The 26,244-nt window shown below is 37.7% G+C and overlaps 1 protein-coding gene across 14 annotated transcripts in view; it reads left to right on the top strand.

Annotated features, from left to right (window-relative positions):
* Nucleotides 1-26,244, top strand: part of AIG1 (androgen induced 1) — a 279,442-nt gene that overhangs the window by 24,578 nt on the left and 228,620 nt on the right. Inside the window, exon 2 of one of the 14 annotated variants that reach the window (XM_030929197.1) lies at nucleotides 7,640-7,780. The exons of the other annotated variants lie outside the window; for them this stretch is intronic. Coding sequence (XP_030785057.1) covers nucleotides 7,640-7,780 — 141 coding nt within the window. The remainder of the gene's footprint in view (nucleotides 1-7,639; nucleotides 7,781-26,244) is intronic. 14 annotated transcript variants of the gene reach the window in all.

The following is a 26,244-nucleotide window of genomic DNA, read 5'->3' as shown; positions in this document are numbered from 1 at the left end:
CACAGACCAGAAGAGTGTGCAGTTCCAAGATTTAACACAGTGAAAACAGAGCTCCCATACAATGGGAGGGAACCCAAAGGGGGTTTCCCTTAGGATAAATTCTTAAAGACAAAATTGCTATACTGACATCTTTAAGAGAAAATCTTAACTTTAAATCAATTTAGACTCCCTCCAATACTTGGAGTATTGATTTCTCTATATTCTTGCTATAGAATGGGATAGAATAGATAGAAAAATAATGCCAAAGATCACTCAAGGTGCGTAAACCGGACAATTTCCTGTTCAGTAGATTAACTGCAAATCTTTCACCACATATCTCATAAATATAAGTGACTAGCTGTCTTTGGCTTGATGTTTATAAAATTCAGTAATATCGGGCACATTTGGTTTGGGCTCATAAAACCTTGAGCCAGACATAAATCTTCAGTTTCCTAGAGCATCCTAATTAGGATAGAATCAGCATGGCTGAAGAGAGCAAGAATGGCTTTCTGTGTGCAGTAATCATGGGGTCTGCCTTATGCATTCCATTCATCTTGCATTAAAATTGTGCTTTAGTCATGAGTGATTTATTAGGTCCAATTTGAAGAGTTGGCTTCTAAACATTAGGAATCTGAGGAAAGAGTATTTTCTATAATGCTACACATCTCTTTTTTTTTTTTTTTGTAACTACATATGTATACCTTTGCTGTTTTAAAAAAGACATATGAACATTAAAAACCCCTATAGAATGGGAAAATATCCTCTTGTAAACTATTAAGGCATATTCTATGCCAAAGCAGATTACTTCTGTATCAGCCCAAGCCCTGGCAGAGAAGAGAACTGGTGCACTCCAAGTGGATAATTTGAATGAATTTAGTGAAAGAACCATTTACAATTGTGGGCAAGATGTAGAGATCACAAAATATAGCACAAAACGTGTAGGTTGGTAACTGGGGACTGGAGAGTATCACTTCCAGGCCTGGAGCTTTGACCTTTGGTGTTCATCCAGTGTGCAGGGTTCCTTCAGGGCATGTGTGAACAGAACCAAGACCTCATGTTTCCTGTTCTTTCTCTGTCCAATTTCCTGCCAGTACTCATTGATTAAACCTATCAGAAGTCAGAGGGTCAGCATGCCTCTCAATGCAGTGCACACAGATCTACCAAAGTGAATATAGGAAACGTTGGATTGAAATTTCCTTCCACAAATGTGTTCCACAAATGTTGCTGGCTAATTTGCAACTAATTATATATGATGGAAGAACATTTCTATTTCACCAGGTATTTATAGTAGAATATAAAATGATAATTCTTAACATGAGACTTCTTAGCAGTGCCAGGCATGGTGGCTCACGCCTGTAATCCCAGCACTTTGGGAGCCTGAGGCAGGTGGATCACCTGAGGTTAGGAGTTCGAAGCTAGCCTGGCCAACATGGTGAAACTCTGTCTCTACTAAAAATACAAAATTAGCCACGGGTGGTGGTGGGTGCCTGTAATCCCAGCTGATCGAGAGGCAGAAGCAGGAGAATCGCTTGAACCTGGGAGGCGGAAGGTGCAGTGAGCCGAGATCATGCCATTGCACTCCAGCCTGGGCAACAGAGTGAGACTATGTCTCGAAAAAAAAAGAAAAGAAAAGAAGACTTCTTAGCAAAATATACTACCAATTTATTGGAGAATTATATATAGCGTATTATACATCTATTAATACCTATGATATGATGAATATATTAGGCTTTATAATATATTATAAATTAGCACTTGGATTAGCACTTGGGCATGGGAGTTACACTTAGTTTGAATCCCAGCTTTTCCATCTATGAGCTCTCTGACTTGGGGTGAGTTTATTACCTTCTCTAAGTCATAAAGCTTCTATTTCGTTTGTTTGTTTCATATGTTACACAGGAATATAATAGTACCCACCATATAGGATTGTTGTGAGGATTAAATGAGATAATGTATTTTTCTTAGTCCATTTGTGTTGCTATAAGGAATACCTGAGTCGTGGTAATTTATAAAGGAAAAAGATGTATTTAGTTCATGATCCTGCTGGGTGGAAGACTGGGCATCTGGTGAAAATCTCAGACTACATAAACTCATGGTGAAATGCAGCGGGGAACCAGAGTATGGAGAGATCACATGGCAAGCGAGGAAGCAAGAGAGAGAGGGGAGTTGCCACACTCCTTTTAGCAACCAGCTCTTGTGGAAACTAATGGACATGTAACCCATTTACTGCCACCCAGAGAGGGGATTTACCTATTCCTGAGTGATCCACCCCCATAACTCAATCACTTCCCATTAGGCCCCACCGCCAGTGCTGGGAATTAAATTTCAACATAAGTTTTGGAAGGATCAAACATTCAAGCTATAGCAGTATGGAAATTGCATAAGCCAATGTCTGGCACATATTAAGTGTTGTATTTAATAAAGATTGTCTATTATTCTAATTGTTACACATTTGTGACTAGGGACAAGAACCAAGAGTTGAGAGGACTCTCCTCATTTTAGGATGAAACTAATTGCTTAACTTAGTGTTTAGAAAGGATAGAGAGTTCAGTGACTCAGGGCACAGGTTCTGGAGTAAAACCTTTTGAGTTTGCAGCCTAGTTCTGCCTCGAGCTGTTTCTTTGACAAATACTCATCTGCTCATCTTCTCAGTGCTTTAATTTCTTCATCTGAAAATTGGGTTTGATATCTCTGTCTATCTATCTATGCATAGATACAGGTATATTTTTAAAAGTTTATATACTGCATATATAAAAAGATAAGTATGAAAATTCATTATAATATCAAAAACTTAGAATTATAGTCGATCTGTTTTCAGGATTTGAGAGCATCGTCCCACAGAAGCCAGATCTGGTGAAATTGTTTTCCAATATAGGCATACCTTGGTGAAATTGTGGGTTTGGTTTCTGACCACAGCAGTAAAGTGAATATTGCCATACAGTGAAGCACATGAATTTTTTGGTTTCCCAGTACATATAAAAGTTATGTTTATACTCTACTGTAGTCTACCAAGTGTGCAATGCCATTATGTCTAGAAAATGTACATGCCTTAATATAAAAATGCTTTATTGCTAAAATATGGTAATGATCATCTGAGCCCTCATTGAGTAACTGTCTTTTACTAGTGGAGGCTCTTACCTTGATGTTGATGGCTGCTGACTGATCTGGGTGGTGGTTGCTGAAGGTTGGGGTGACTGGCAATTTCCTAAAATAGGACATCTGTGAAGTTTGCTGCACTGATTGACTTGTTCTTTCATGAAAGATTGTTCTGTACCATGCAATGCTTGGTAGCGTTTTACCCACAATAGAACTTCTTTCACAATTGTAGTCAGTCCTCTCATATCCTGCTGCTGCTTTATCAACTAAGTGTATGTAATTTTCTAAATCCTTTGTTGTCATTTCAACAGTGTTCACAGTATCTTCAACAGGGGTAGATTCCATTTCAAGAAAGCATTTTCTTTGCTCATCTGTAAGAAGCAATACCTGATCTGTTCAAGTGGATCATGACGTTGCAGCAGCAATTGAATCACATCTTCAGACTCCACTTTTAATTCCAGTTCTCTTGTAATTTCTACCACATCTGCGTTAACCTTCTCCTCTGATGTCTTGAACTCCTCAAAATCATCTATGAGGGTTAGAATTGACTTCTTCTACACTCCTGTTAATGCTGATATTTTGACTTCCTCCCATAAATTACAAATATTCTTAATAGGTTGTAGAATGGTGAATCCTTTTCAGAAAGTTTTCAATTTATTTTGCCCAGATCCATCAGAGGAATCATTACCTGTGGCAGCTAAAGCCTTTTGAAATACATTTATTTTATTTTATTTTTTTGAGATAGGATATATCTTTCTCACCCATGCTGGAATGCAGTGGCGTGAACATGGCTCACTGCAGCCTTGACTTCCTGGGCTCAAGAGATCCTCTTCCTCAGCTTCTCATGTAGCTGGGACTACGGGTGTGCATGACCATGCTAGGCTAATTTTTTTTTTTTTTTTTTTTTTTTGTAGAGACAGGGTCTCACTTTGTTGCCCAGACTGATCTCAAACTCTTGGGCTCAGGCAGTCCTCCTGTCTCAGCCTCTCAAAGTGTTGATGTTACAGGGGTCAGCAACCTTGCCCAAGATATATTTCTTAAATAATAAGATTGAAAGTCAGAATTACTTCTTGATCCATGGGCTGCAGAATGGGTGTTGTGTTAGAAGGCATGAAAATATTAATTTTCTTTTATATCTCCATCAAAGCTCTTGGGTGACTAGGTGCATTGTCAATGAGTAGTTATGTTCTGAAAGAAGTCTTTTTGTTTTCCAAGCAGTAGGTCTCGGTAGTGGGCTTAAAATATTGAGTAAACAAGTTGTGAATGCAAAGGAGAAGTTATTGAAGGAAATTAAAAGTACTACTTTTAATTTCTGCTGCAAACAGAGCCCTTAGATTTTTGAAATGGTAAATGAGCATTGGCCTCAACTTCAAGTCACCAGTCTCATTAGCCTCTAACAATAGAGTAAGCTTGTCCATCAAAACTTTGAGGCCAGGCCAAGTGCAGTGGCTTGTGGCTGTAATCCCAGCATTTTGAGTCTGAGGCGGGAGGATTGCTTGAGGCCAGGAGATTGAGACTAGCCTGGGCAACATAGCATGAGTCTATCTCTACTTAAAATTTAAAAATTAGCTATGTGTGGTGGCATGTGGCTGTAGTCCCAGGTACTCAGGAGGCTGAGGTGGGAGCATTGCTTCAGCCCAGGAGCTCAAGGCTGCAGTGAGCTGTGAGTGCACCACTGCACTCTAGCCTGAGTGACACAGTGAGACTCTGTCTCTGAAAAAACAAAACAACCATCCCTCTCCATACAAAAAGATCAAGCCAGGCATTGACTTCTCATTTCTAGCTGTGAGAGTCCTAGATGGCATCTTCTTCTACTAGAAGGTCATTTTGTCTACATTGAAAATCTGTCGTTTAGTGCAGTCACCTTCAGCAATGATCTTAGTTGGATCTTCAGTATAACTTGCTGCAATTTCTACTTCGGCACTTGCTGCTTCACCTTGCAGTTTATGTTACGAAAACAGCTTTTTTCCTTAAACCTCATGAATCAACTTCTGCTAGCTTCCAACTTTTCTTCTTCAGTTTCCTCATCCCTCTCAGCCCTCATAGATTGAAGAGAGTTGGTACCTTGCTCTGGATTAGGTTTTGACTTGAGGGAATATTGTGGCTGGTTTGATCTTCTCTCCAGGTCACTCAGACTTTCTCCATATCAGCAATAAGCCTGTTTTCTTTCTTATCATTTCAGTGTTCACTGGAGTAGTACTTTTAATTTCCTTCAATAACATCTCCTTTGCATTCACAACTTGGGTAACTGTTTAGCACAAGAGGCCTAGTTTTTGGCCTGTCTAGGTTTTCAACACGTCTGGTTTCCTCACCAGGCTTAATCATTTCTAGCTTTTGCTTTAAAGTGAGGGATGCGCAACTCCTCTTTTCACTTGATCACTTAGAGGCCATTGTAGGGATATTAATAGACCCAATTTCAATATTATTGGATCTTGGGAAATAGGGAGGCCTGGAGAGAAGTAGAAAAATTGGTAGAAAACAGCTGGTTGGTGGAGCAGTCAAAACACGCACATGTATGGATCGCACTTGCCGTCTTCTATGGGTGAGGTTTGAGGTACCCCAAAGCAATTATAGTAATAAGATCAAGGATTGCTGATCATAGATCACCATAACAGATATAATAATAATGAAAAAGTTTGAAATATTGCAAGGATTACCAAAATGGGACACAGAGACAGGAAGTAAGCATATGCTCTTGGAAAAATGGCACTGATACACTTGCTTGATGCAGTGTTGCCACAAAACCTTTAATTTGTTAAAAACAAAACAAAACTACACTCTCTGTGAGTTGAGTCAGTAAAATGAGGTGTGCCTCTATGTGACTGATGTCCCCCCATATCTGCTGGTCTAAAATCTGAGGTGGTGGCCATAAGACTTTTCTGTTTGACTCAGAGATAATAAGCATTTAGAAAGATTTCTTTTCATTTCAGGTGGCAGATGTGGGAGGCAGTCAATGTGTTGCCAAATTGGTGGCGGAAACCTAGAAAATGACTGGGTAGGAAGAAGTAGTAAAAGCACTAACAGAAGTACATTACATCATGGGAGATGTAACATACACAAATTTGTTGCTAATGGGAAGAGTTAGCAGCAGTGTACACTGAGGCTTGTAGTTTCTATTTTATGTACTCCATTGCTTCAGAGTGAGAGAACCAGTCACTGAGTAGGGGAATATACCTTCTCAATAGAGCTGAGATTTGTTGCATGGAGGCCTACAAAGCACTATTGTACTAAATTGAGCTAGAATTGTACCTATAAACATTTTCAACCATAAATCTGGGACTAGAATAGCACCCGAGTAAAATGAGTGACCCCTAGGTAAGTGTCCATATCCTATCTATTGAAAAATATTAATACTAGCATTAGACAATTATCTCCTTGCTCCAGGTTGAGCAAATAGAAAAAAATAACAACTGCATGCAATCACTGAAAATTATTGTAGAACAAAGGAAATATATATCATCCTGAAAACTCTAAAGAAGAGAACACCAGCGAAAATTTACAATAGGAAACAAAAAAGTTTAGAAAACTGTTCAGAATCCTCATTATATTGAAAAAGGTGTAGTCTCAGTGAAACAGAGCAGAATGCCATGAGTTGAGAATTGAGAAATGAAAAGGCAACAGGATGAGTTGAAAAGGGAAGTGGATGAGATGAGGTTAATTGCAAGACTCTAAAAATGCAATGGCAAAAGCAAAAAAGGAAATGCAATAGCAAAATTAACATCCACAATGGGGGCAGTAAAAGGTAAAATTGATAGTGGGAAACCAGATCAGTGTGATGGAGAACAAGCTAAAGAAATTTTTTCAGAATTTAGAAGAAAAGGGAAAAAGAAAATAATGAAAGAGAAATCGTGAGGTAAAGAGAATGGAACTTCAGTAACAATTATTGGTAATTCCTGAATAATAAACTATAGTAATTAGAAAAAAATAATAAAACAAAATTGAAGAAAATTCCTAGTGCAGGAGGCAAAAATAATTAAAAGACTGGTATATGAATTGAAAGGTTAATTGTCTTTCAGGCAAAACACATAAGAAATGACATATATCTGGACTCATCCTGGCAAAGTTTGAAGTTTAAAATAATGATTAGCTATCATATAAGTAGCCATGCATGAAAAACCATATAAAACATACACAAAGAGCACTCCAGAAAATTACCTAGTAAGGAGCAAAAATTACAATTTTTTGAGTCATCTAAATTTATTATGTATTATTTAGACTCTGAGTCAAAGAAAGTGACAGAGCAACACCTAAAGAATTTTGAGGTGAAAATCATGTCTTCTAAAAATTTTATACCCAACCAAGTTATCCTCCTGAGTTAAGATAATTAAAATATCAGTTATGTAAGTTTTCAGAACATACTGTCCATATACTTCATCTTGTTTTTTCATCCTGTTTATTACTGCATTTTAATTGAACAAGCCAAGAGGAGTTAAAATAAAAAATTCAAGAATGAAGTAGAAATGATATAAAACTGAAATGTCACTAATGCAGACTATTGGTCAAAAATTGAGCTGAGTTAGTGTGATTTTAATTAGCGATACTTTTTTTTTTTTTTTTTTTTGAGATGGGGTCTCATTCTGTCACCAGGCTGGAGTGCAGTGGCGTGATCTCGGCTCACTGCAATCTCCGCCTCCCGGGTTCAAGCGATTCTCCTGCCTCAGCCTCCCGAGTAGCTGGGACTACAGGCGCGTGCCACCACATCCGGGTAACTTTTTGTATTTTCAGTAGAGACGGGATTTCACAATATTAGCCAGGATGGTCTCGATCTCCTGACCTCGTGATTTGCCCACCTCGGCCTGCCAAAGTGCTGGGATTACAGGCGTGAGCCACCGCGCCTGGCCCTAGGTACTTTTTAATGCTGTTTTCCTGGTTAAAGTTACAGAGAAATAATCTGGCCAAATATTTCCTACAGAGATACTACTTTAATGAGTACTTAAGAATTATTTGTTAATTAGTACCTGAAAGTACTAATCTGAATATGGGCTTTTCCTACCTTCATTGCTGTTAACATGAATGAATATAAATTGATATGCTTAAGCTGGCTAAGGTATCTCTTCAGAAATTTTAATATGCTTCTATCATTGGTCAGTTTCAAAGGTAAATTGCAGTCTAATTTAGGCCTATCTAGCATGAGAGTGACTAAGTTATTTTAAAGACTTCACCCAATCAGATGGCTTCTCTTCTTGCTCTTAAATTATAGTTTTAAATAGCAGAATCAAAAAGAGAAGATGAAGAGTGTTGTGTTATTGTCACTGTAAATAGACTTAGCCTTAGTAGCTCACAGCAGGAGTTCCCCTGACATTTCATTTATGGGTACAGTGTCAGAGTGCCATGCTGATATGGATGGCCAATAGATAAGTGTATATTAATAATTGATCATCAGTTTCTTAATGACTCTTCTATCTTTAAAAAAATGATTTTAAAAGAAGGAATATCTTTCAATCCAGATACAGATCTCTATCAAATGTAAGTCAGAGGTTAATAGGACTGTGTCATTGATACTGTAATACAATTGCAATTGCCTTATTCCTACTTTACATTTTTATTGAAAGTCAACCTAGCATTATAATTTTAAAATGATTTTTTCCTTCTTATACACTTAATTTTTCTGTATATTACCACAAATTAAACTCATAGCTTGACTGTAATCAACATGTATGAACCAATATCTGGTTACCACAGAAAACCATTATTATATGACCCAATTTGATATTTAAAAAATTGCCATTAGTGACCTTAGGCACAAATAGAAAGAGAATAGCCCTGTACCAGCAGACTTAAATTATAAAGGAAAAGTGAAGTTTTGTTTTTTTTTCCTAAGAGAATGCCTATCAGATAGACTCTCCCTTGCTTTTTGCTGAAGTGGGGCTTGCTCTGTTACTTTGTAGTGGGAGAATTTCTCAGACATTCTGCTGTAGCGAAAAATTTAGACCTTATCACCTTTTTCAATCCTATACCCTCTCATTTCCTCATTTATTTTTCTTAGTGGCTTAGAGTGCATGGCCCAACCTTATAAGCACACCCCAGCATACCCTCATCATATCCTGTTTACCTTCAATCTTACTCATTTGAAATATCTATAATCTGGTTTAAACTCAACTACTTACCTACTCATGCCTGTACCCTAGAAGCTAAGAATGACTGAAGAAAATCATAGAAGCCTCCTGTGTGATCTTGCTTGATGTTTATAACCACAAATATCCAATGAGCGCTCCGTACTGTGCTGATCACCCGGCTACTACACTTACCTAGGGAGTTTCATCTTCGATTCTCACAGTGCCTCTTTCACCTATTTTCCTCTATCCTCAAATCTTGGGCATCCCTCTCTAATCCTCTCACTCAGCTGTCTCTTTCACTCAGAGAACAATCTTAATATTAGCCAACGGGCATGATGACCTTGCTGCTTGTTTCAGTATAAGACAACAAAAGCAGTCGGAAGAAGCTTCTACATTCTCCCATCATCAAATTTCTCAAACTACCTCCACTTGAAACTCTACTATGCTTTCTCTCCTATTGCAGTAGAGGAAGTGTCTGTGCTTCTAAGGACAACTCTTCCATGTATACCTTGGAATCTATAACCTCATACCTACTCAAGCATTTTATTACTCAGAGTATCTCTCCTCCCTCCTGTGTTACAGTTTTCCATTTCAACTGCTTCATTTCCGTCAGTCCACAAACGTAGTGTACTGTCATCTCTCATCTTACACAAAACAAGACAAAATAAAATTTGTCTTTGTCTTAAATCTCCTAGTGTCACTCTATTTTTCTGGTTCTATTTTCAGCACAACTCCTTGGAAGAAGTCTATGCTTCTGGTTTCCACTTCCTCTTCCTCCATTCTCTCTGAAACACACTCTGCCCCAGTGAAGGAGGTCTAATCAAGGTCATCAGTGACCACTGCATCAACACATACAGTAGCTGATTCTGATTTTTTACTTAAATAACTCACAGGAATGACTAGCCTAGTAAATAACCTTCTTTTTGTTGAAACGTTTTCTTAAAACTTGGATTCTGGGAAGTGACACTCTCTTAGCGTCCTTCTGACCATTTTGGCTGTTTGCTGTTTCTTCTTAGCCTCCCTTACTGGTTCCTCTTCCTCTTCTTAACCTCTCAATGTTGAATTCCTGAGAAATCAGTTCTAGACCATCTTCCCCTTATAGTCTACATTCACTACCTTGGGGAACTCACCTAGCATTATGGCAGCTTTAAACACATTCTATGTGATGATGGTCCCCCAAGTTTATATTTTGAGCTCCAGGCTCTCTTGAACTCTATATTCTTGTATCTTAACCACCTCCTTTTCAAACTTATGTTAAAAAACTCTTTTTGGTTTTACCTCCCAAACCTGCTTCTACTCTCTTGTTCTCTATCTAGATAAATAGCCTGCCATCATCCAAGAATTCTGTGTTGTACAACTCCAGGGTATGTTGTTCTTATGGATTAATTGGACTTTTGTTAGCATCTTCTGTGCATTTTTTTCCCATGGGTATCTCATTTATTTGAATTGGACTAAAAATTGCAAACCATTCGGCAGCTGTATTTAGCTCTTGAAAATTTCAGTCTCTCTGGTTAGCTGCTATCCTAATTACATGATGAAAATGATCAGCTAATATTCTTTTGTTTGAGAAATTGCCAAAGATCAGAGAACCATCTTCATATTGACTAAACTGCATAAAAAATAATAATTTTAACTTTAACTTCAGATCTTGGAAACGTTTCAGTGAAGAGTTTTTAATTTAAAAAGAACGTCAGTTTTTACTTACCATTTAGGATAATAACCATATAATATTTTTCGATTCCACCAAAAATGGCCACATTTGTTTTTGACTAAAAAGTAGTAAATATCAGCAGCTCTTTTTATTTGCTGCCACTACTGCAGAAAGCTTCATAAGCTTTTCAGCCAGAAATATTGTAAAGATCAAAGAGCTTTCAAATGAGTTTCTAACTAACAATATAGATACTCTCTCTGCATTAGCCTAACTTGCTATGCTGTGTTCCCTAGGGCACACCATATTCTAAGCAAGAGAGGGATTATTAAAAGGTTAAGCATGGAATAAATAATCAACATCAAATAGTATGCGTGATATGTACATAAGTTTTTAAAGTTAATTATAAAGATAATTTTACCTCTACTGCTGTTTTCCGTATCATGTTACTTTCCCACACTGTAATTTTGCCGCCTGCCCTGAAATAGCTGCCATCCTGAATTTTGTGTTTATCTCCTCTTCCTTTTTTAGTAGTATATACCCCTAAACAAAATATTATGTTGGTTAGTTTTGCTTGATTAGGGGCTTCATGAGAGTGGTATCATTATGAAAACTTTCTTTATCCAAATAGAAGTAGTGTGTTTAAGTGGGGTAAGCTTGGCAAACAATGGACCATTGTGATATCGTTTACATGCTTTTTTTAATTGCCTTCAGTACTGTGTAATTTGGTCTTGTCACTGATTAGCCAATTAGGAAATGGAAGGATGATATGTAAATGTTACTGTCTAACTGACAGAATGATTTATTAGAAGTGTATATTTGTAGAATTTCACCTGCTTTGCTGTTTGGGAGGCTCTGTGCCAAACCTAAACACTAGTGTCAATGGCAGACCTGTCACCAGTGGTTTATAAGAAAATTCAGCCACAGTTGAATTTCATTCAAGTATGGTTTTGTTTGCTTGCCAGTGGTGTCATGCTGACTTTAGAATATATTTACCTTTTCTATAGTTTCCATCAGTATTGTTGATTTCAGCATGTATGGATATAACGCATGGGTCCTGATGCCACCCACTGACAGCACTGGCTTGGTTTTTGACCCTGCTTGGGCTGGTACTTTCTATTCTTCCAATGTCAGTGTTTCTACTCCATTTTTACTGCCAAATGGATCCTCTGAACCATAAGATTTACATGAAGAGGGTTTCCCTTTGCTCTTGGAAAACTCTGTGTAGGTCATTGACCTAGGTTGTTTCCTTTGATTTCAGAGATGGAAGAGGTTTTGTTGTCATTCGAAGTATTCTTTTGATTTCACTATTTTGTCTTAATGTTATTTGGGTAGAAAAATGCTAAAAATATTACTCTTACAAAGAAAGCAGAAGAAAGAAGGAACTGATATTTGTCCATCGCTTTAATCAACAAAATTGAAAAGCATTCACTTACTTTAATAATAGGAGTCATTTTTATGAAAATGTGTTAGTTAAAGCTTACTAAGTTTAATGTTCTGATGTCTTTATTCTCTTTATTTTGAAAGGCAAGCAATAGATACATTGCATCCCTCTGTAAAGATTGTATAAGATACTAATGGAGAGAAGATAATAATATGGTCACACTTAAAGTTTATTTCTGTTTGTTTTTTTTTGTTGTTGTTGTTGTTTTCTGAGACGAAGTCTTGCTCTGTTGCCCAGGCTGGAGTGCAGTGGCGCTATCTCAGCTCACTGCAAGCTCCGCCTCCAGGTTCAAGCGATTCTCCTGTCTCAGCCTCCCGAGAAGCTGGGATTACAGGCACTCACCACTATACCAAGCTAATTTTTGTATTTTTAGTAGAGATGGGGTTTCACCATGTTGGCCAGGCTGGTCTCAAACTCCTGACCTCAAGTGATGCACCCACCTTGGCCTCCCAAAGTGCTGGGATTATAGGCCTGAGCCACAGGGCCCGGCCTATTCTCTTATATAATTAATTTAAGCTCACTCTTATAAAATTTTCAAGCTTTATTTCATATCATCTTTTTATGCATTCCTGAGAGGTTATTTTTCATATAATTCTTTCTGCTTACTGATGCTTTAAATAACCAGTGTAGGTAATGTTTATTAAAGTGAGATGTCAAGTTGCTGGCTTTCATTGTTGAAGAGTCTGTTTTAGGTGAATAAGGAGAGAAAATGAGATAATGAGGTGGCACATATAGTAGCGTCTCGGAGACCGCTGAGACCAATGCACAAAGAAATCCTGGAATGCACAGTCCATCAATTCCAGTTTGAGTAGCCTGCAAGGATGATCCACATCAACACTCACAACGTTGTATAAATTACACTAATTAAGTAATCACTTTGTTTTTCTTCTACCATTTTAGAAGAATTTCCGAGGAATTATTGGTTGGGGGAAAGAGGGATAAGTTGCAATAGACAAGGAGGGGAAGATAGGGTTAAGGGCCTAGATTCCTTCAGTGAATGGTGGCTCTGAGCAGGTGGAGATGAACGGGAGGAGACTGGAGACTCTTAGAGGACGGCATGAGGGATAGAGCCCTGAAAACTGGAGAGACAGAATCCAGAGTGGTTTGTCAGGTGTGACACCATAGAAACTGCCTATTGTGTTGGACTCTGGAGACTTAGGGGGAAAGGGTAGGAAGCGGGTGAGGGATAAAAGACTACAAATTGGGTTCAGTATATACTGGTCGGGTGATGGGTGCACCAAAATCTCACAAATCACCATTAAAGAACTTACTCATGTAACAAAATGCCACCTATTCCCCAGAAACCTATGGAAATAAAAATTTAATTAATAATAATTTTTAAAAAAACTAAAAAAAAAACAAAAAACAAAAAACAAAAAATCACTTGGGGAGTTTTTTTGTGTTTTTTTTTTCAATTTCTAATGCCCAAGTTTCCCTTTATATCAATTAAATAAGACTCTCTAGTGGTAGACATTGACATCAGTATTTTTCAAAGATTTCCCAGGTTATTCTAATGTGTTAGCAAAGTTTGGGAAACAGACCTAGCCTATGTTATTCAGTCTCCTACAGTATTAATGTATTCCTGAAAATGTGTAAGAGTAAAATGATTTTTTTTCTGTTGTAGAATATGTTCATCCCTAGAGAACTTAAAATATAAATATTTTACAGCTTGCTTTATGGATGTATTATTCACTATATTGATAATATTTTATTTTATTTTTGTTCTTTATTTACATTTGAACACAATCTTGTGGATATGTGGTGCTAATATTTTCCTCTTTTGGCACACCTAATTAGTTCCATCTTTTCTCAGAATTAAGTTTATAAGACTGAAGGTTTTTATTCTAAAAAAAAACAAAAAAACAAAAACAAAACAAAAACACCTATTGTGACTCCTCAGTTAATGTCTGAGAAAATATTTTCAGCCAGAAGGGAAGGACTTAAAACATTTCATGAGATATTAAATGGAAATGCATTGTTCAGGGCCTCTAAGATTAATATAATATAATATAATATAATATAATATAATATAATATAATATAATATAATATAATAAATATAAATAGGGTCATAGAACATATCCCAGGGGAGATTATATTAATTGTCTATCATTGCATTTATTTTAACATGTAACAATATTCTAGATAAAATAATAGTGGTTGATATTGTTTTTTCATCCCCTCTCTATTCCTTTACATTTTGTTTTGGTTAACAGATAACTGACTTAATAAAATTGAAAAGTCAGTTATGAGCAGAGACACATGTAGACATGTCAAAATAGTCATGTATTTCCACGTCAAGCCAAAGGCAAACTAAAAGAAGCAAATAAAACTCCATACAATGGGTTTTACTTTATTTTATTTTTTTGTTTTATCCCAGAGTCCTGAAGATTTACATTAGGTGAAAATCTAGTATACATATATATCTTAGGAAATGGATATTAGAGTACAATCATTACTAGAGAATCTGTTCTTCCAGAAAGTATCACTGAATTACACATTTAAAACCAGAACAAAGGCAATGAAGGAACGGTCATTTTTAGTAGTTGACTTATTTACTTGATAAACACTTTCTGAAATACCAGTGTGCCACTCTGCTAGTTTTAGTAATACAATGAAAAGTAACACACAGCCCCTGCCTTCAAAAATATTGTGATGTAATGGGGGAGTCAGGCCCAAACAACAGCATGGAAGTATAGTGAAAGAGGCACGTACAGGATATTACAAATGATTAAAAACTCTACCCCTTCCAATTATTGTTGGATTCTAAGGTAACATTGATTAGATAAATTAAGTCCACCCATGTTAGGAGCCACACTGCTTTGTGGAATGTACATATCCATTCTGCCTTTGCCCTGGGGAAGTCAATGGCTGTATTTAGAAGTACACAGTTTTAGCTCTTTGAGGTCATTTATAGCATTGACAAAGTAGATGCGATAAATATAGAAGTTTTCTAAAATGAGCTACTGAACATCCTTCTTCCTGATAAGTTCTAACACAAAATTGTCCACTTAAAGGAGCATTACCTGGGCCTCTGAAGAGGTTTAGTCACTGGCTAAGATTCATATTAGTAACTGAATGAAAAGTACTGTACTCAAAATGATTTGCCTTCATTTTCTGCCCTAAATGGAAGAAATTGACAATGTTTCTGATTGCTGTTGCTGCTGGTGGTGACAGTAGTGTTGGGGATGATGGGAAGAGATTTCTGTTTTTACTTTAATCAACCACAGACTTGTTCCCCAGAAGCCATGTGATCAGCAAATTTAGAGGTGAGGGTTGGTCTATACGGGTTTCTGAGAAAGGCCTCTTTGTTGCCTTAGTAGTCCCTCTTTGGGACCTTTTTAATTTAAGAGTGAATCTTGCAGCTAACCATTCTGTGGAAATCGAAATGATGCTACAATTAAAAATAGAAACATTGAAAAGTTACCGTGCTTAGGGCCTATTATATAAAGGTCTTTACCTAATATTCCTCTCGTCCCTTCACAGAAGTAAATGAAAGACTCTGCCTCTCTTTTAATTATGAGGGTGAAGCTTCCTTCTGACCTTGCTTTAGTGAAGGGATTCCTTTCTCCATGAGAGTCCCTCTTTCCAGCCTAACGATGCCATCTGTGCAGAAATATGGTGGTTGTTTGTCCCAAGTGGGCATTTTGTAGTTCCAAAGACCTTGAGTATGTGACATTTGTTCACCAAAGACCTCTTAGCCTTTCCCAGGTGTGAGCTCTTCTGTTTGTGTTTTTGTTTTAGTGCTGGGTTAGAGAAAACATAGAAACTATAGAATACCCTGAGTGTAGGGCTCATGGCTATAATCCCACTACTTTGGGAGGCCGATACAGGGAGGACTCCTTGAGGCCAGAAGTTCAAGACCTGCCTGAGCAACATAGCAAGCTTCATCTCTACAAAAATAAAAAATAAAAAATTAGCTGGGCATGGTGGTGTGCGCCTGATGTCCTAGCTACATGGGAGGCTGAGGCAGGAGGATTACTTGAGCCTAGGAGTTCAAGACTTTAGTGAGCTGTGATGCTGCCACTGCACTCCAGCCTGGGTGACAGAGGAAGACCCTGTCTCAAAAAAAGAAAAAAAAAAAAAAGAATATTCTGAGTGTGTGCAAGAGATATAGCTAGTAGGCCTCGAACTGAACCCCAAAGGTGAGGCTTGTGTATGCTGGGCATAAAATGGCATATTAACAATTAAGCGCAACTAAGGGAAGATCTCATTATTCCTCCCAGCTCATTGCTGCATTTCTACATTTTGATAAAATTTTGAATAAAAATAAGGGCAACATGGCACAGACCAGTGAGATCATAGCATAGTAGTGAGGGTGTGGTCAAGTCAGGATAAGATAGATGGTTAATGGAGCATCCCATGCCACAAGAGCCAGATAAATCAAAGACTGAGAGAACATGCATGACACCACCAAGACTGGATTCACTGAAAGAGCCATGTGAGAGCCAAAGGAAGACCCTGCATGGCACTCAGAAGCAGGTGTGAGTAGTGTTTAAGATGAGGCTGCTGGGGAACCCATGAGAGTGAGCCACTAGGGCACAGGCCTTCACCAAATTAATACACCAGGAAGTGCAGAAATCTGTTGTACATTATAGTGATAGTATCGCTCACATCCTTAAGTCCAAAATATTTGTCTAGGAGTATCATAGCTGGAATTCTTTTCTCAAGTTGACTATAAACACTATGGAGAGTGGGTTTTACTGAGAAAAAAACTGCCGAACGATATCAATATTTCTCCCACAGCTCCAGAAAAAAATGTGTCCACAAGCACAGTCCTATCCTTGAATTGGCAATATAAGCGAAGTGGATCATTTTAGGTTAGGGGATGTATTGCTGAGTTCTCTAACTTGTCTTTGGACACTTTGAGTAGTCTGGGTTCTGTCATGGGGCTTTCCTTTGGAAGTTAAGGACAAGGTCAGGCCCCTCACACAACTGTCATATGCAATCGGTGGTAGTAGCACATGTTCCTTGAGGTTTTAGCTCTGCAAGCAGCTGACTTCCACAATGGGCAGATGGCAGGAACAGGGAACTGACTTTTGGAAAGGGATGGTAGGAATGGAGGCCATTACGGAAATGGTGGCTTTTCCACAAGGATGTTCAAAGGTCTGGTGAATGGTTCTGATGAGCTCACGTGCTTTTCCCCACTGTTCTCATTTCCTTTCTGAATTGTTAAAGATTGAATTGTGTACCTCTAAAATTCATGTTGAGGTTTTAACCCCAGTACTTTGGAACGCAATCTTATTTGGAAATCAGCTCATTTCAGATGTAATTAGTGAAGTTTAGATGAGGTCATCCTGGAGTAGGGCAGGCCCTGAATCTGGTATGACTGGTATTCTTATAAAAAGGGGAAATATGGAAACAGACACACATACAGGGAGAACACCATGTGATCATGAAGGCAGAGAAGGGAGTGATGCTTCTACAAGCCAAGGAACATGGAAGGTTGCCAGCAAACCACCAGAGAAAAGGTATGGAATAGATTCTCCCTCACAGCCCATCCTGCCGACATCTTGATTTCAGACTTCTGGCCCTCAAAACTGTGAGACAATAATTTCTGTTGTTTAAATCATCCAGCATATGATGCTTTGTTATGGCAGCCCTAGCAGACAAATGCATGGTTATCTGTTTCTTGCCTGTCTCTTATAGGGCATTCTACATTCATTGAAGTCAGGGATTATGTCCTGATCATTTCCAAATCCTCGTCACATACAGCAGTCCTGGTACACTTAGGAGGCCTCCCCAAAATATTTACCGAATACAAACAGTAGATATGTTGATTTCTGCCAATAAACATTTGGCTAGCTCTCAAGTAGGAAAGCATATATACTGTTCTCCCAATTCTGAAACTCATTTTAGTTTAGCAACCTTGACCTTGGGTTAGGTTTGGGGTGGCTTCCCTGTGTCTTAGTCTATTTGGGCTGCTATAAGGAAATATCATAGACTAGATGGCTTATCAGCAACAGATTTATTTCTCATAGTTCCCTCAGGTGGGAAGTCCAAGATCAAGGCACCTATAGATTCCTTGTCTGATGAGGACAAGGAATGATGACTTCCTGGTTCATAGACAGTGGAAGCGGGGAAGGATCTCTCTTGGGCCTCTTTTATAAGGACACTAATACCATTTATGAGAGCTCTTCCCTCATGACTAATCACTTCCTGAAGCTCCATGTTCAAATACCCTCACATTGGGTGTTGAGTTGCAACATAAGAAATAATTTAGAGGGACACACACATTCAAACCATAGCACCTTGATTAGTTCTTCGTCTCCCTAAGTCCCATCAATGACCCTCATTAAACTGTATGTAAAAAGTTAAGCCTAACAACCTCCATAGTGTCCACAGGTAAGTGGAGTTTTTATACTGTAGCACTGTTTTAGGAAAGCCTTTGCTTAAAAAAATGTGTATAGGTAGTATCAAGAATTTGATTAAGATTTTCTTGAGAAGAAAAGAAATTATTTAATTGTCACACAAATGAAGGGTATTTTAATATAAAGATACCTACTCATTGTGAAGACTTGTCCTGAATAAATAAGGAATATAAGTGGACAATTTATTTAGACAGATAAAAGTCTCCAAACATATTACTATGGATGCAGACATCTGTCTTCTAGATTGTAGAAGCTAGCAGTATAAAATTATGGTGATATATGAGTGAACTGAGATATTTTTAAACTATAAGTGAAAATGTAGGTCTTTAAAAGTAAACTAGAATAAAGCTTCCTTCATAACTGCAAGCAAAAAAAAAAAAAAATATGCCAACTGGGTATATCTGGAAACCTCAGTATCTATTTACTTGAGTTTTAACCTTTGTGCCAAAGGACTGGGAAGCAGAGGGAAAGGAGGCTGACTGGAAACTCAGAGGGGAATGAGATGACACAGGACACAGGAAAGAGGGGAAGAATTCTAGGTCAGAGGTGGAAGGGACATATTCTGTAATAGTTTTCTGAACCCTCAAGTTACAAGTCATTTCTGAAAGCTTAGAGATCAACTAAAATATCCTTCCACTGTGATAAGGTGGAAACATTTTTAACTTCATTTATCTTTTGTGTGTTCCATTTTCCGTGGTTTCTTGTGTTTCTTCTAAGAGAGGGAAACAAAGAATTCTTTATTAAATTCCTGATCCAGTTAAATATATGACAGACAGCATGATTTTACATAAGACTTTCTCTGGAAACTGATTTGCTTGATTTACTGTTGTTTTAAGTTGTCTTATATGTTTTGCTTAAACGTTTAGACTTGTCAAAATGGCTGCCCAAAGCTTTGATGCCAGATTGCATCTCTCAATTGGCAGTTAAGTAAAAAGTAGTTTTAGAGTATAGGCAAGGTCTTACCCTATGTAACAGAGGTGACTCAGCAGATGCTTTTTTCTAGTGTTTGTTTACTGCATAAGCACATTGTAACGGGTGTGATTTAGAAGCACTAGACTCAAATCTGTTTAAAAAACATTCCAGATTTACTCTACTAAGAATACTAAGAGAAAATTTTTCTTTAAGATTTCTTACTTGCTACATAGCATTTAAGAAAAATTACTCAGCGTAAGACAGTATCTTGAGAGACCTAAAACCAAGTGAAAAGACTTGGAAAACATCTCCTGACCACGATGGTCAAATGTTTGTGGTGTCTATTTGATAGCACAACAAGTGAAATAGAATGCCTTAACTTTTCCTTTTCCCTGATCTAACCTCTGTTTCTAGGAATAAAAAACAGAAGGGCAGTTTGCAGCTCAGAGATTTCTCACTGAACAACTTCAGCTGGGATGGGGCCCAGAATCTGGCTCTGGTGTATAAAATTACACTTTTAACTGTATGTGAGGATATTAACACTTGCCTTCGCCAGTTTTCAACAGACACATATATGTGGGATGCATGTAGGTATTTAACTTTCTAAGATGTTTATAGTTAGAAATGCCTTTGAAACCCCTGGTCTATGGGTGTTTTCCTGGGGAATGCCATTGTCCCGTTTATTTGTTTATATTCAAAGCAGTGCACACACCTTACATGAATTGACTACAGATTACATTGTTCTGTTTATTTATTAATTTTTCTTTTCTTTTTTTTTTTTTTTGATTTCAACTTAATTTTTATTTTCAAAGCAAACCAAGTATATGGAGAAGTCTTATATGAACAGCTCAATGAGTTTTTAGGAAACACATCTGTGTAACCACCACCCTCATCAACATATCAAACATCACCAATACCCCAGAAGCTACTCTATCCCTTCCGTGTCATCAGCCCCTCAAAGGTAACCACCATTCTCACCTCTGTCACTGTAGATTATTGTTGCTCATTCTTCAATTCTACAGAATTTCCATAGAAATTCCTATGGTAATCTGTAAGAATCATGCAGCTTACTTTTTTTTTTCTAGATTCTTTTGTTCAGTGTGTGTCTGTGAGGTTCACTCTTGTGGTTGCATGTTTTTTCTCATTACTATACGGGATTGGATTTGTTCTTTTTCATTACTATATAGGTTTCCATTTTGTATGTTTTAAAATTTGTACTCCATTCTGTTGCTGATGCATTTTTGTGTTGTTTCCAACTTTTTGCTATCAAGAATAATGCTTCTATGAACGTGCTTATACATGTAACATTGGTACACATGGAGATGCATTTCTCCCGAGGAGGAGAATTACTGGGTTATAGAGTCCACATATGTTCGGCGAGGAGAATTACTGGTTATACAGTCCACATATGTTTGGCTTCGTGGAGACTGCCAGTTTTCCAAAGTGGTTTTAGCAATTTACATTCCCCGCAGCAGTGTTGAAAAGTTCCAGTTATCCTATGTCCTCACCAATGCTTTGTAGTGTCAGTGTTTTTTTCTGATTTATTTATTTATTTGTTTTTAATTTTAGCTATTCTAGTGTCTATGCAGTAATCTTTTGTTGTGGTTTTAATTGGAATTTCTCTGATCACTAATATTGTTAATCATTTTTATTTCCTCACCTGCCATTTGAATATTGGTCTTTTTAATGACGTGTGTGTTAAAGTCCCTTGCCGTTTAAAAATATTGGATGGTCTTTCTTTTACTCTGGCTTGTAGAAGGTAAGTTTTAAAAATATATTGGTTCATTTTCAGTTATATACATGACAAATATATTTTCTTTTTTTATGGCTTATCTTCCCCCTTTATGATGTCTTCTGATCGTTTGAAGTTCTTACTTTCAGTGAAGTTTAACTTATTAATCCATTCTGTTATTGCATTGTTGTTTTTTGTCCTTTTCAGAAATATTTACCCAATCCAAGGTCATGAAGATATTCTCCTGTCCTTTCTTCTAGAAGCTTTGTCATTTCGCCTTTCACATTTCTGGTCTGTCTGGGAGTGATTTTTTTGTATAATGTGAGGTAGGAGGCAAGGATCATTTTTTCTCACATGGGTATCCATTCTTTTTCCCAGTGGCAGCTTTGCCGTACGTATAGCAGTTGATGGTTTATGTGTGGGTCTGTGTCTAGACTCTGTGCTGCCCCATTGGTCTATTTGCCTGTCCTTGCGCTGATACCACACCATTTCAATGACTATAACTGTAAATTAAATCTTGATATCTGGTAATATAAGTTCTCCAACTTTGTTCTTCAATATAATTTTTTCTATTCTTGACCTTTTGCATTTCAATGTAATTTTAGAATCAGCTTGCCAAATTTCACACACAAAGATTTAGATTATTAATTGGGATAACAATGAATCAATTTAAGTAGAGTTGATATTTTTCAATATTGTACCTTCCAGGAACCTAGTAGATGCCTCAATTTCTTAAGTCTTTTTTCACCTTGTCAGTAAAGTTTTGGATTTTCTTTGTGGAGAACGGCACATCTTTCACTGGCTTTATTCCTAGTTGTGTGTCCTCTTTTTAGTAGAGCTACTTCTAGTTTGTATAGAAGCAAAATCTTCCTTTACAGTCACACCCTTAAACAAAACATTATAGAGGAACTATTTTGAAGCTGAAGAGAGGAAGTGCCCTTGAACCTTGAGGAGGAGGTGTGGGGTTTTTTTTGGTTGTGGTTTGAGGTAGGTGAGATGCAGTATGTCTTGTCCAGATGGAATCTTTGGAATATCTTTAAAGGCAGCAGATGTGTGTGGGAAGAATGACAGAGTATGTTGAGAAGCAGACTTAATGCCTTGGGTAAGTGCATAGTTGAATGAATAAACCAATGCATATTTTAAGTATCTGAAGTACATTCATTGTTGCAGAGCAAATGACCATTCTAAACATAGGTTATATCCTGGATTTACCTTCTTAAATCTTTGATTTACCATCCCTAGTTGCCAGAGATGAAATTATAAATTAAATGATTAAAATATTATCAAGGTAATTGAGTAAGGGATACATAGTTTAGATTTACCATTAATTATGTTTCCCATTAAATAAGAAACATTTTGAAATTTAATAACTCGTGTGAGTCAGTGACAGCATACTGTTTTAGAGTTGAAGTCTCTTGGAGCTCCTGCTGGTTACTACTCTGTTTTTCTTTTCTTTCCCAATCATGCTTTGGGAAAGAATATTTCTTACTTGCTGACAGCAGTGTCTCACTTGACACAGTGTCTCATACCAATTCACTTCTCATAGCAACCCCTTACTCCTGACATCCATTGAAACTGTTCTCCAAAGACCTCATAATTGCCAGATTCAGTAAAGAAGTTTTCATCAAGTTCTTTTGACATTTGAGATTATTGAACTATTCCTTCTCCTTGAAACTCTTCTTTTATGGCTTTCTTGATATTTCTTCTCCTTTCCTGGTCTCCTTCCTACCTCTCTGACTCTTTCTCAGGCTCTCTTCATTCCACAAATGTTGGTATTACACATGGCCTGCTTCAGACTCATTTCTTCTTCATTATGAATCCTCAATCTGGTGGAACTCTTGCACTTTGTGGGTTCAGTCTTCTGATGTTTTTGAAGGCTTGTCCTGAAATATCCTACACTACAAACACGTATGTCCAACTACCTGTTGGACTTCTCCATTTGAGTGCCCCGGAGACACTTAAAACTTAACATGTCAGAACAGGAAACATCTTAATATGTTCTGCACCTTAGTGAATGCCACCCTTTCTCCTGGGCCAGCAGCCTGGAAGTGGTTATTGACTCTTCTCTCTTTTTTATTTCCCCATGTCTAGTGAAAACATCCAACTCGTCTTCCTCCTTAATAGCCTTAATATCTCTGTGGTCTTAACTCTCTTCTCTACATCTGTCTCTTTTTTCTGTTCCCAAATAACCTTACATCTGGTTTAAAACAGCCTCCTCACTGGCCTCTCTGCCCCTTCAATATGGTCGTCTTCCAATCTCATATCTGCTTTCAGGATGATCTTTCCAAAATGGACTACTTCTCTATTTAAAACTCTACGGTGGTTCTATTTTTCCTTAAGCACAAAAGCCAAGGCCTTCAATATGGCTTTGCAAACCTAGCCTTAAGGGAGCTCCTTCTGCTTCTCTAGTCTCCTTTTGACACTACCCCTTTCCACCTGCCTGACCTGTTATCCAGAGCCCCTGCAGTTCCTGCCATCGCTCTGTGCCTTCCCTTCATAAATACTCTGTTTCTGCCCAGAACAGTCACATCTCTATCCACAACCACCTTCTGTGGATGGCTTCTTACTCATTCTCCAAAACTTACCTTGGTTATTTCATACTCTAGAGGGATGAGGATGAGGGAACCTCTTCTCATTCCCCTGCACACACCAGTCTGGAATATATTATATTACATTATATGTGTTTCTTTATCCCACTCTGACCTTTTCAAAGGTGAAACACACATCTTTCACGTTTGTATCCTCCCTCTGCAGGTGCTTTTAGAAATAGACACTATATTAGGCTCTAGGGATGCAAAGATGAATAACACATCATCCCTGCCTATGAGCCTCTCATAGTATAGAAAGTAAAACAGAAACATCGAAAGATAGTTACTGTGCAGTTTGACAAGTGCCACATGACAGGTATTTTTAAAACATGGAAGATAGAACACCTGATTCTGGGTCTGAGTGAGTTCTATTTAAGTGTATATGAGGATTGTTTGAGAAATATGGATGAACAAAGAATCTTCAGAGTAAATATCCTCTCCAGGAAAACTCCTGGCAACCCCATCACCCATTTCACCAGTTGATCTCCAGAGACCGCATTTTTGATCTTCACATGCAGAGAATTGCATGGGAGATAAAATACCAACAAATAGGACCCAAACATGCAAATAAACATGGTATGGTTTGGTGGGAGAGGTAAACGTATTAAGCCATATTTTCGGGTTTAGTTGAGACTTGAAAAAATAAGCATCTTATTTTGTGTGCCCAGGAGCTGTCTGACAAAATCCTAAGCCTGACTGAGATCATAGTCCACCCTGACTTTGTCTAAAAATGTTGCTGACTGGGCATGGTGGCTCACATGTGAAATCCCAGCACTTTGGGAGACTGAGGTGGGAAGATGGCTTGAGCCTAGGAGATTGAGGCTGCAGTGAGCTGGGATCATGCCACTACTGCACTCCAGCCTGGGTGAAAGAGCAAGACCTTATCTCAAAAAAAAAAAGAAAAAAAAGAGAGAGAGAAAAGCCGTTTACCTTTGTGGTAATAAGAACAACATAAAGCCTTGAAAGATTCATTCTACTTTTTCAGATACAATGTTAAAAAATTGTTAAAGATTTCTGGCCAGGCGTGGGGGCTTACCCCTGAAATCCCAACACTTTGGGAGGCTGAGGTGGGTGGATCACGAGGTCAGGAGTTCGAGACCAGCCTGGCCAACATAGTGAAACCCCATCTCTACTAAAAATACAAAAATTAGCCGGGCATGGTGGCACACACCTGTAGTCCCAGCTACTTGATAGACCGAGGCAGGTGAATCGCTTGAACCCAGGAGGCGGAGGTTGTGGTGAGCCGAGATCACACCACTGCACTCCAGCCTGGGCAACAGAGAGACTCCATCTCAAAAAAAAAAACAAAAACAAAAAAAATTATAGATTTCTCTTCTCCAAAGCAGATTCATAAGCTGTTCTTTATGCTATGAAACTTACTGGAACAATTTTTTGGTTTGGTGAGTTTTCTTAGGACAGACAAACACTGTAAATGTTTTCTTAACCAAGTGTATGTTTATCTTATGTAAATGTTTTCTTAACCTGTTAAACGTAAACTTCAAACGTAACAAATAACCCAAATACATAGGTAATTGCTTTCATTTCATGGCCCTGAATGGCTGGAAAGTTAATAGAAAAGTGTATCTTCAAGCTGAACTTTCAAAACACGTATCTGTTCTCAAAAATCTTGTACAGGTAAAATATTTAATGCTTGGTTTTGTTTTAGTTTTGGATTTCTCCTAAAAAACCAGTGTGACTAGTTTAAAACAATGCTAAATAATTTCTAAGGGAAAATGCTGCAAGAACCTTTCACATAATGAGTTTACTGCCTTAGCTTGCTCTTTTAGTTACATGTTTTCAAGAAGTTCTCAGACATATGAATGGAAGAACATCTCTGATTCCACTTTAAAATAGGTGGGAAAAAAATGCACCAAGGTGGAAGTGGTTGCAAGCAAAGAAGAATAATATGAACAATATGACAGCAGCACTATTTTTATTTTATTAAGGATAAGACATAGTGCATTACAATTGGAATAAAACGTTCAGGTTGTAAGTATGTATTTTTCCTCTTGAAAAAGTGAGTTAAACTATTCAGTGGGTGTCAGCTTGCAGGTTCTGGGTCAATAGAACGTAGTATCATGGCATACTGTCTACCGTTATAGTATCATGATCATCAGTTATTTGGAGTATTCTGGCTAAATGCTTTATTTCTAAATCATTATTCCTTCTTATGTGTTTTAATAAATTTGAGGTAATGTTATACGTAATATGCTTTTCTGTGCCTCTACTTTTTCATCTGTGAGATAGAGATAGCTGGAGTCCCTGGCTTGTGGAGTTGTTACAAAAGTAGATGAGGGGGTGACAAACGTGCCCAGCACAGAGCCTGGTGCCCAGTCAGCATTCAAGTAGGGTTTGTTGTTGCCATTACTTGTTTTTTATACTTTATTGTACATCATAAGCATTTTCTCAAGTTGCTAAC

Source organism: Rhinopithecus roxellana, chromosome 4, assembly GCF_007565055.1.
Source record: "Rhinopithecus roxellana isolate Shanxi Qingling chromosome 4, ASM756505v1, whole genome shotgun sequence".
Classification (NCBI taxonomy): Eukaryota; Metazoa; Chordata; class Mammalia; order Primates; family Cercopithecidae; genus Rhinopithecus; species Rhinopithecus roxellana.
Note: the sequence above shows the minus strand (reverse complement) of the source record. Positions and strands in the feature narration are given on the sequence as shown.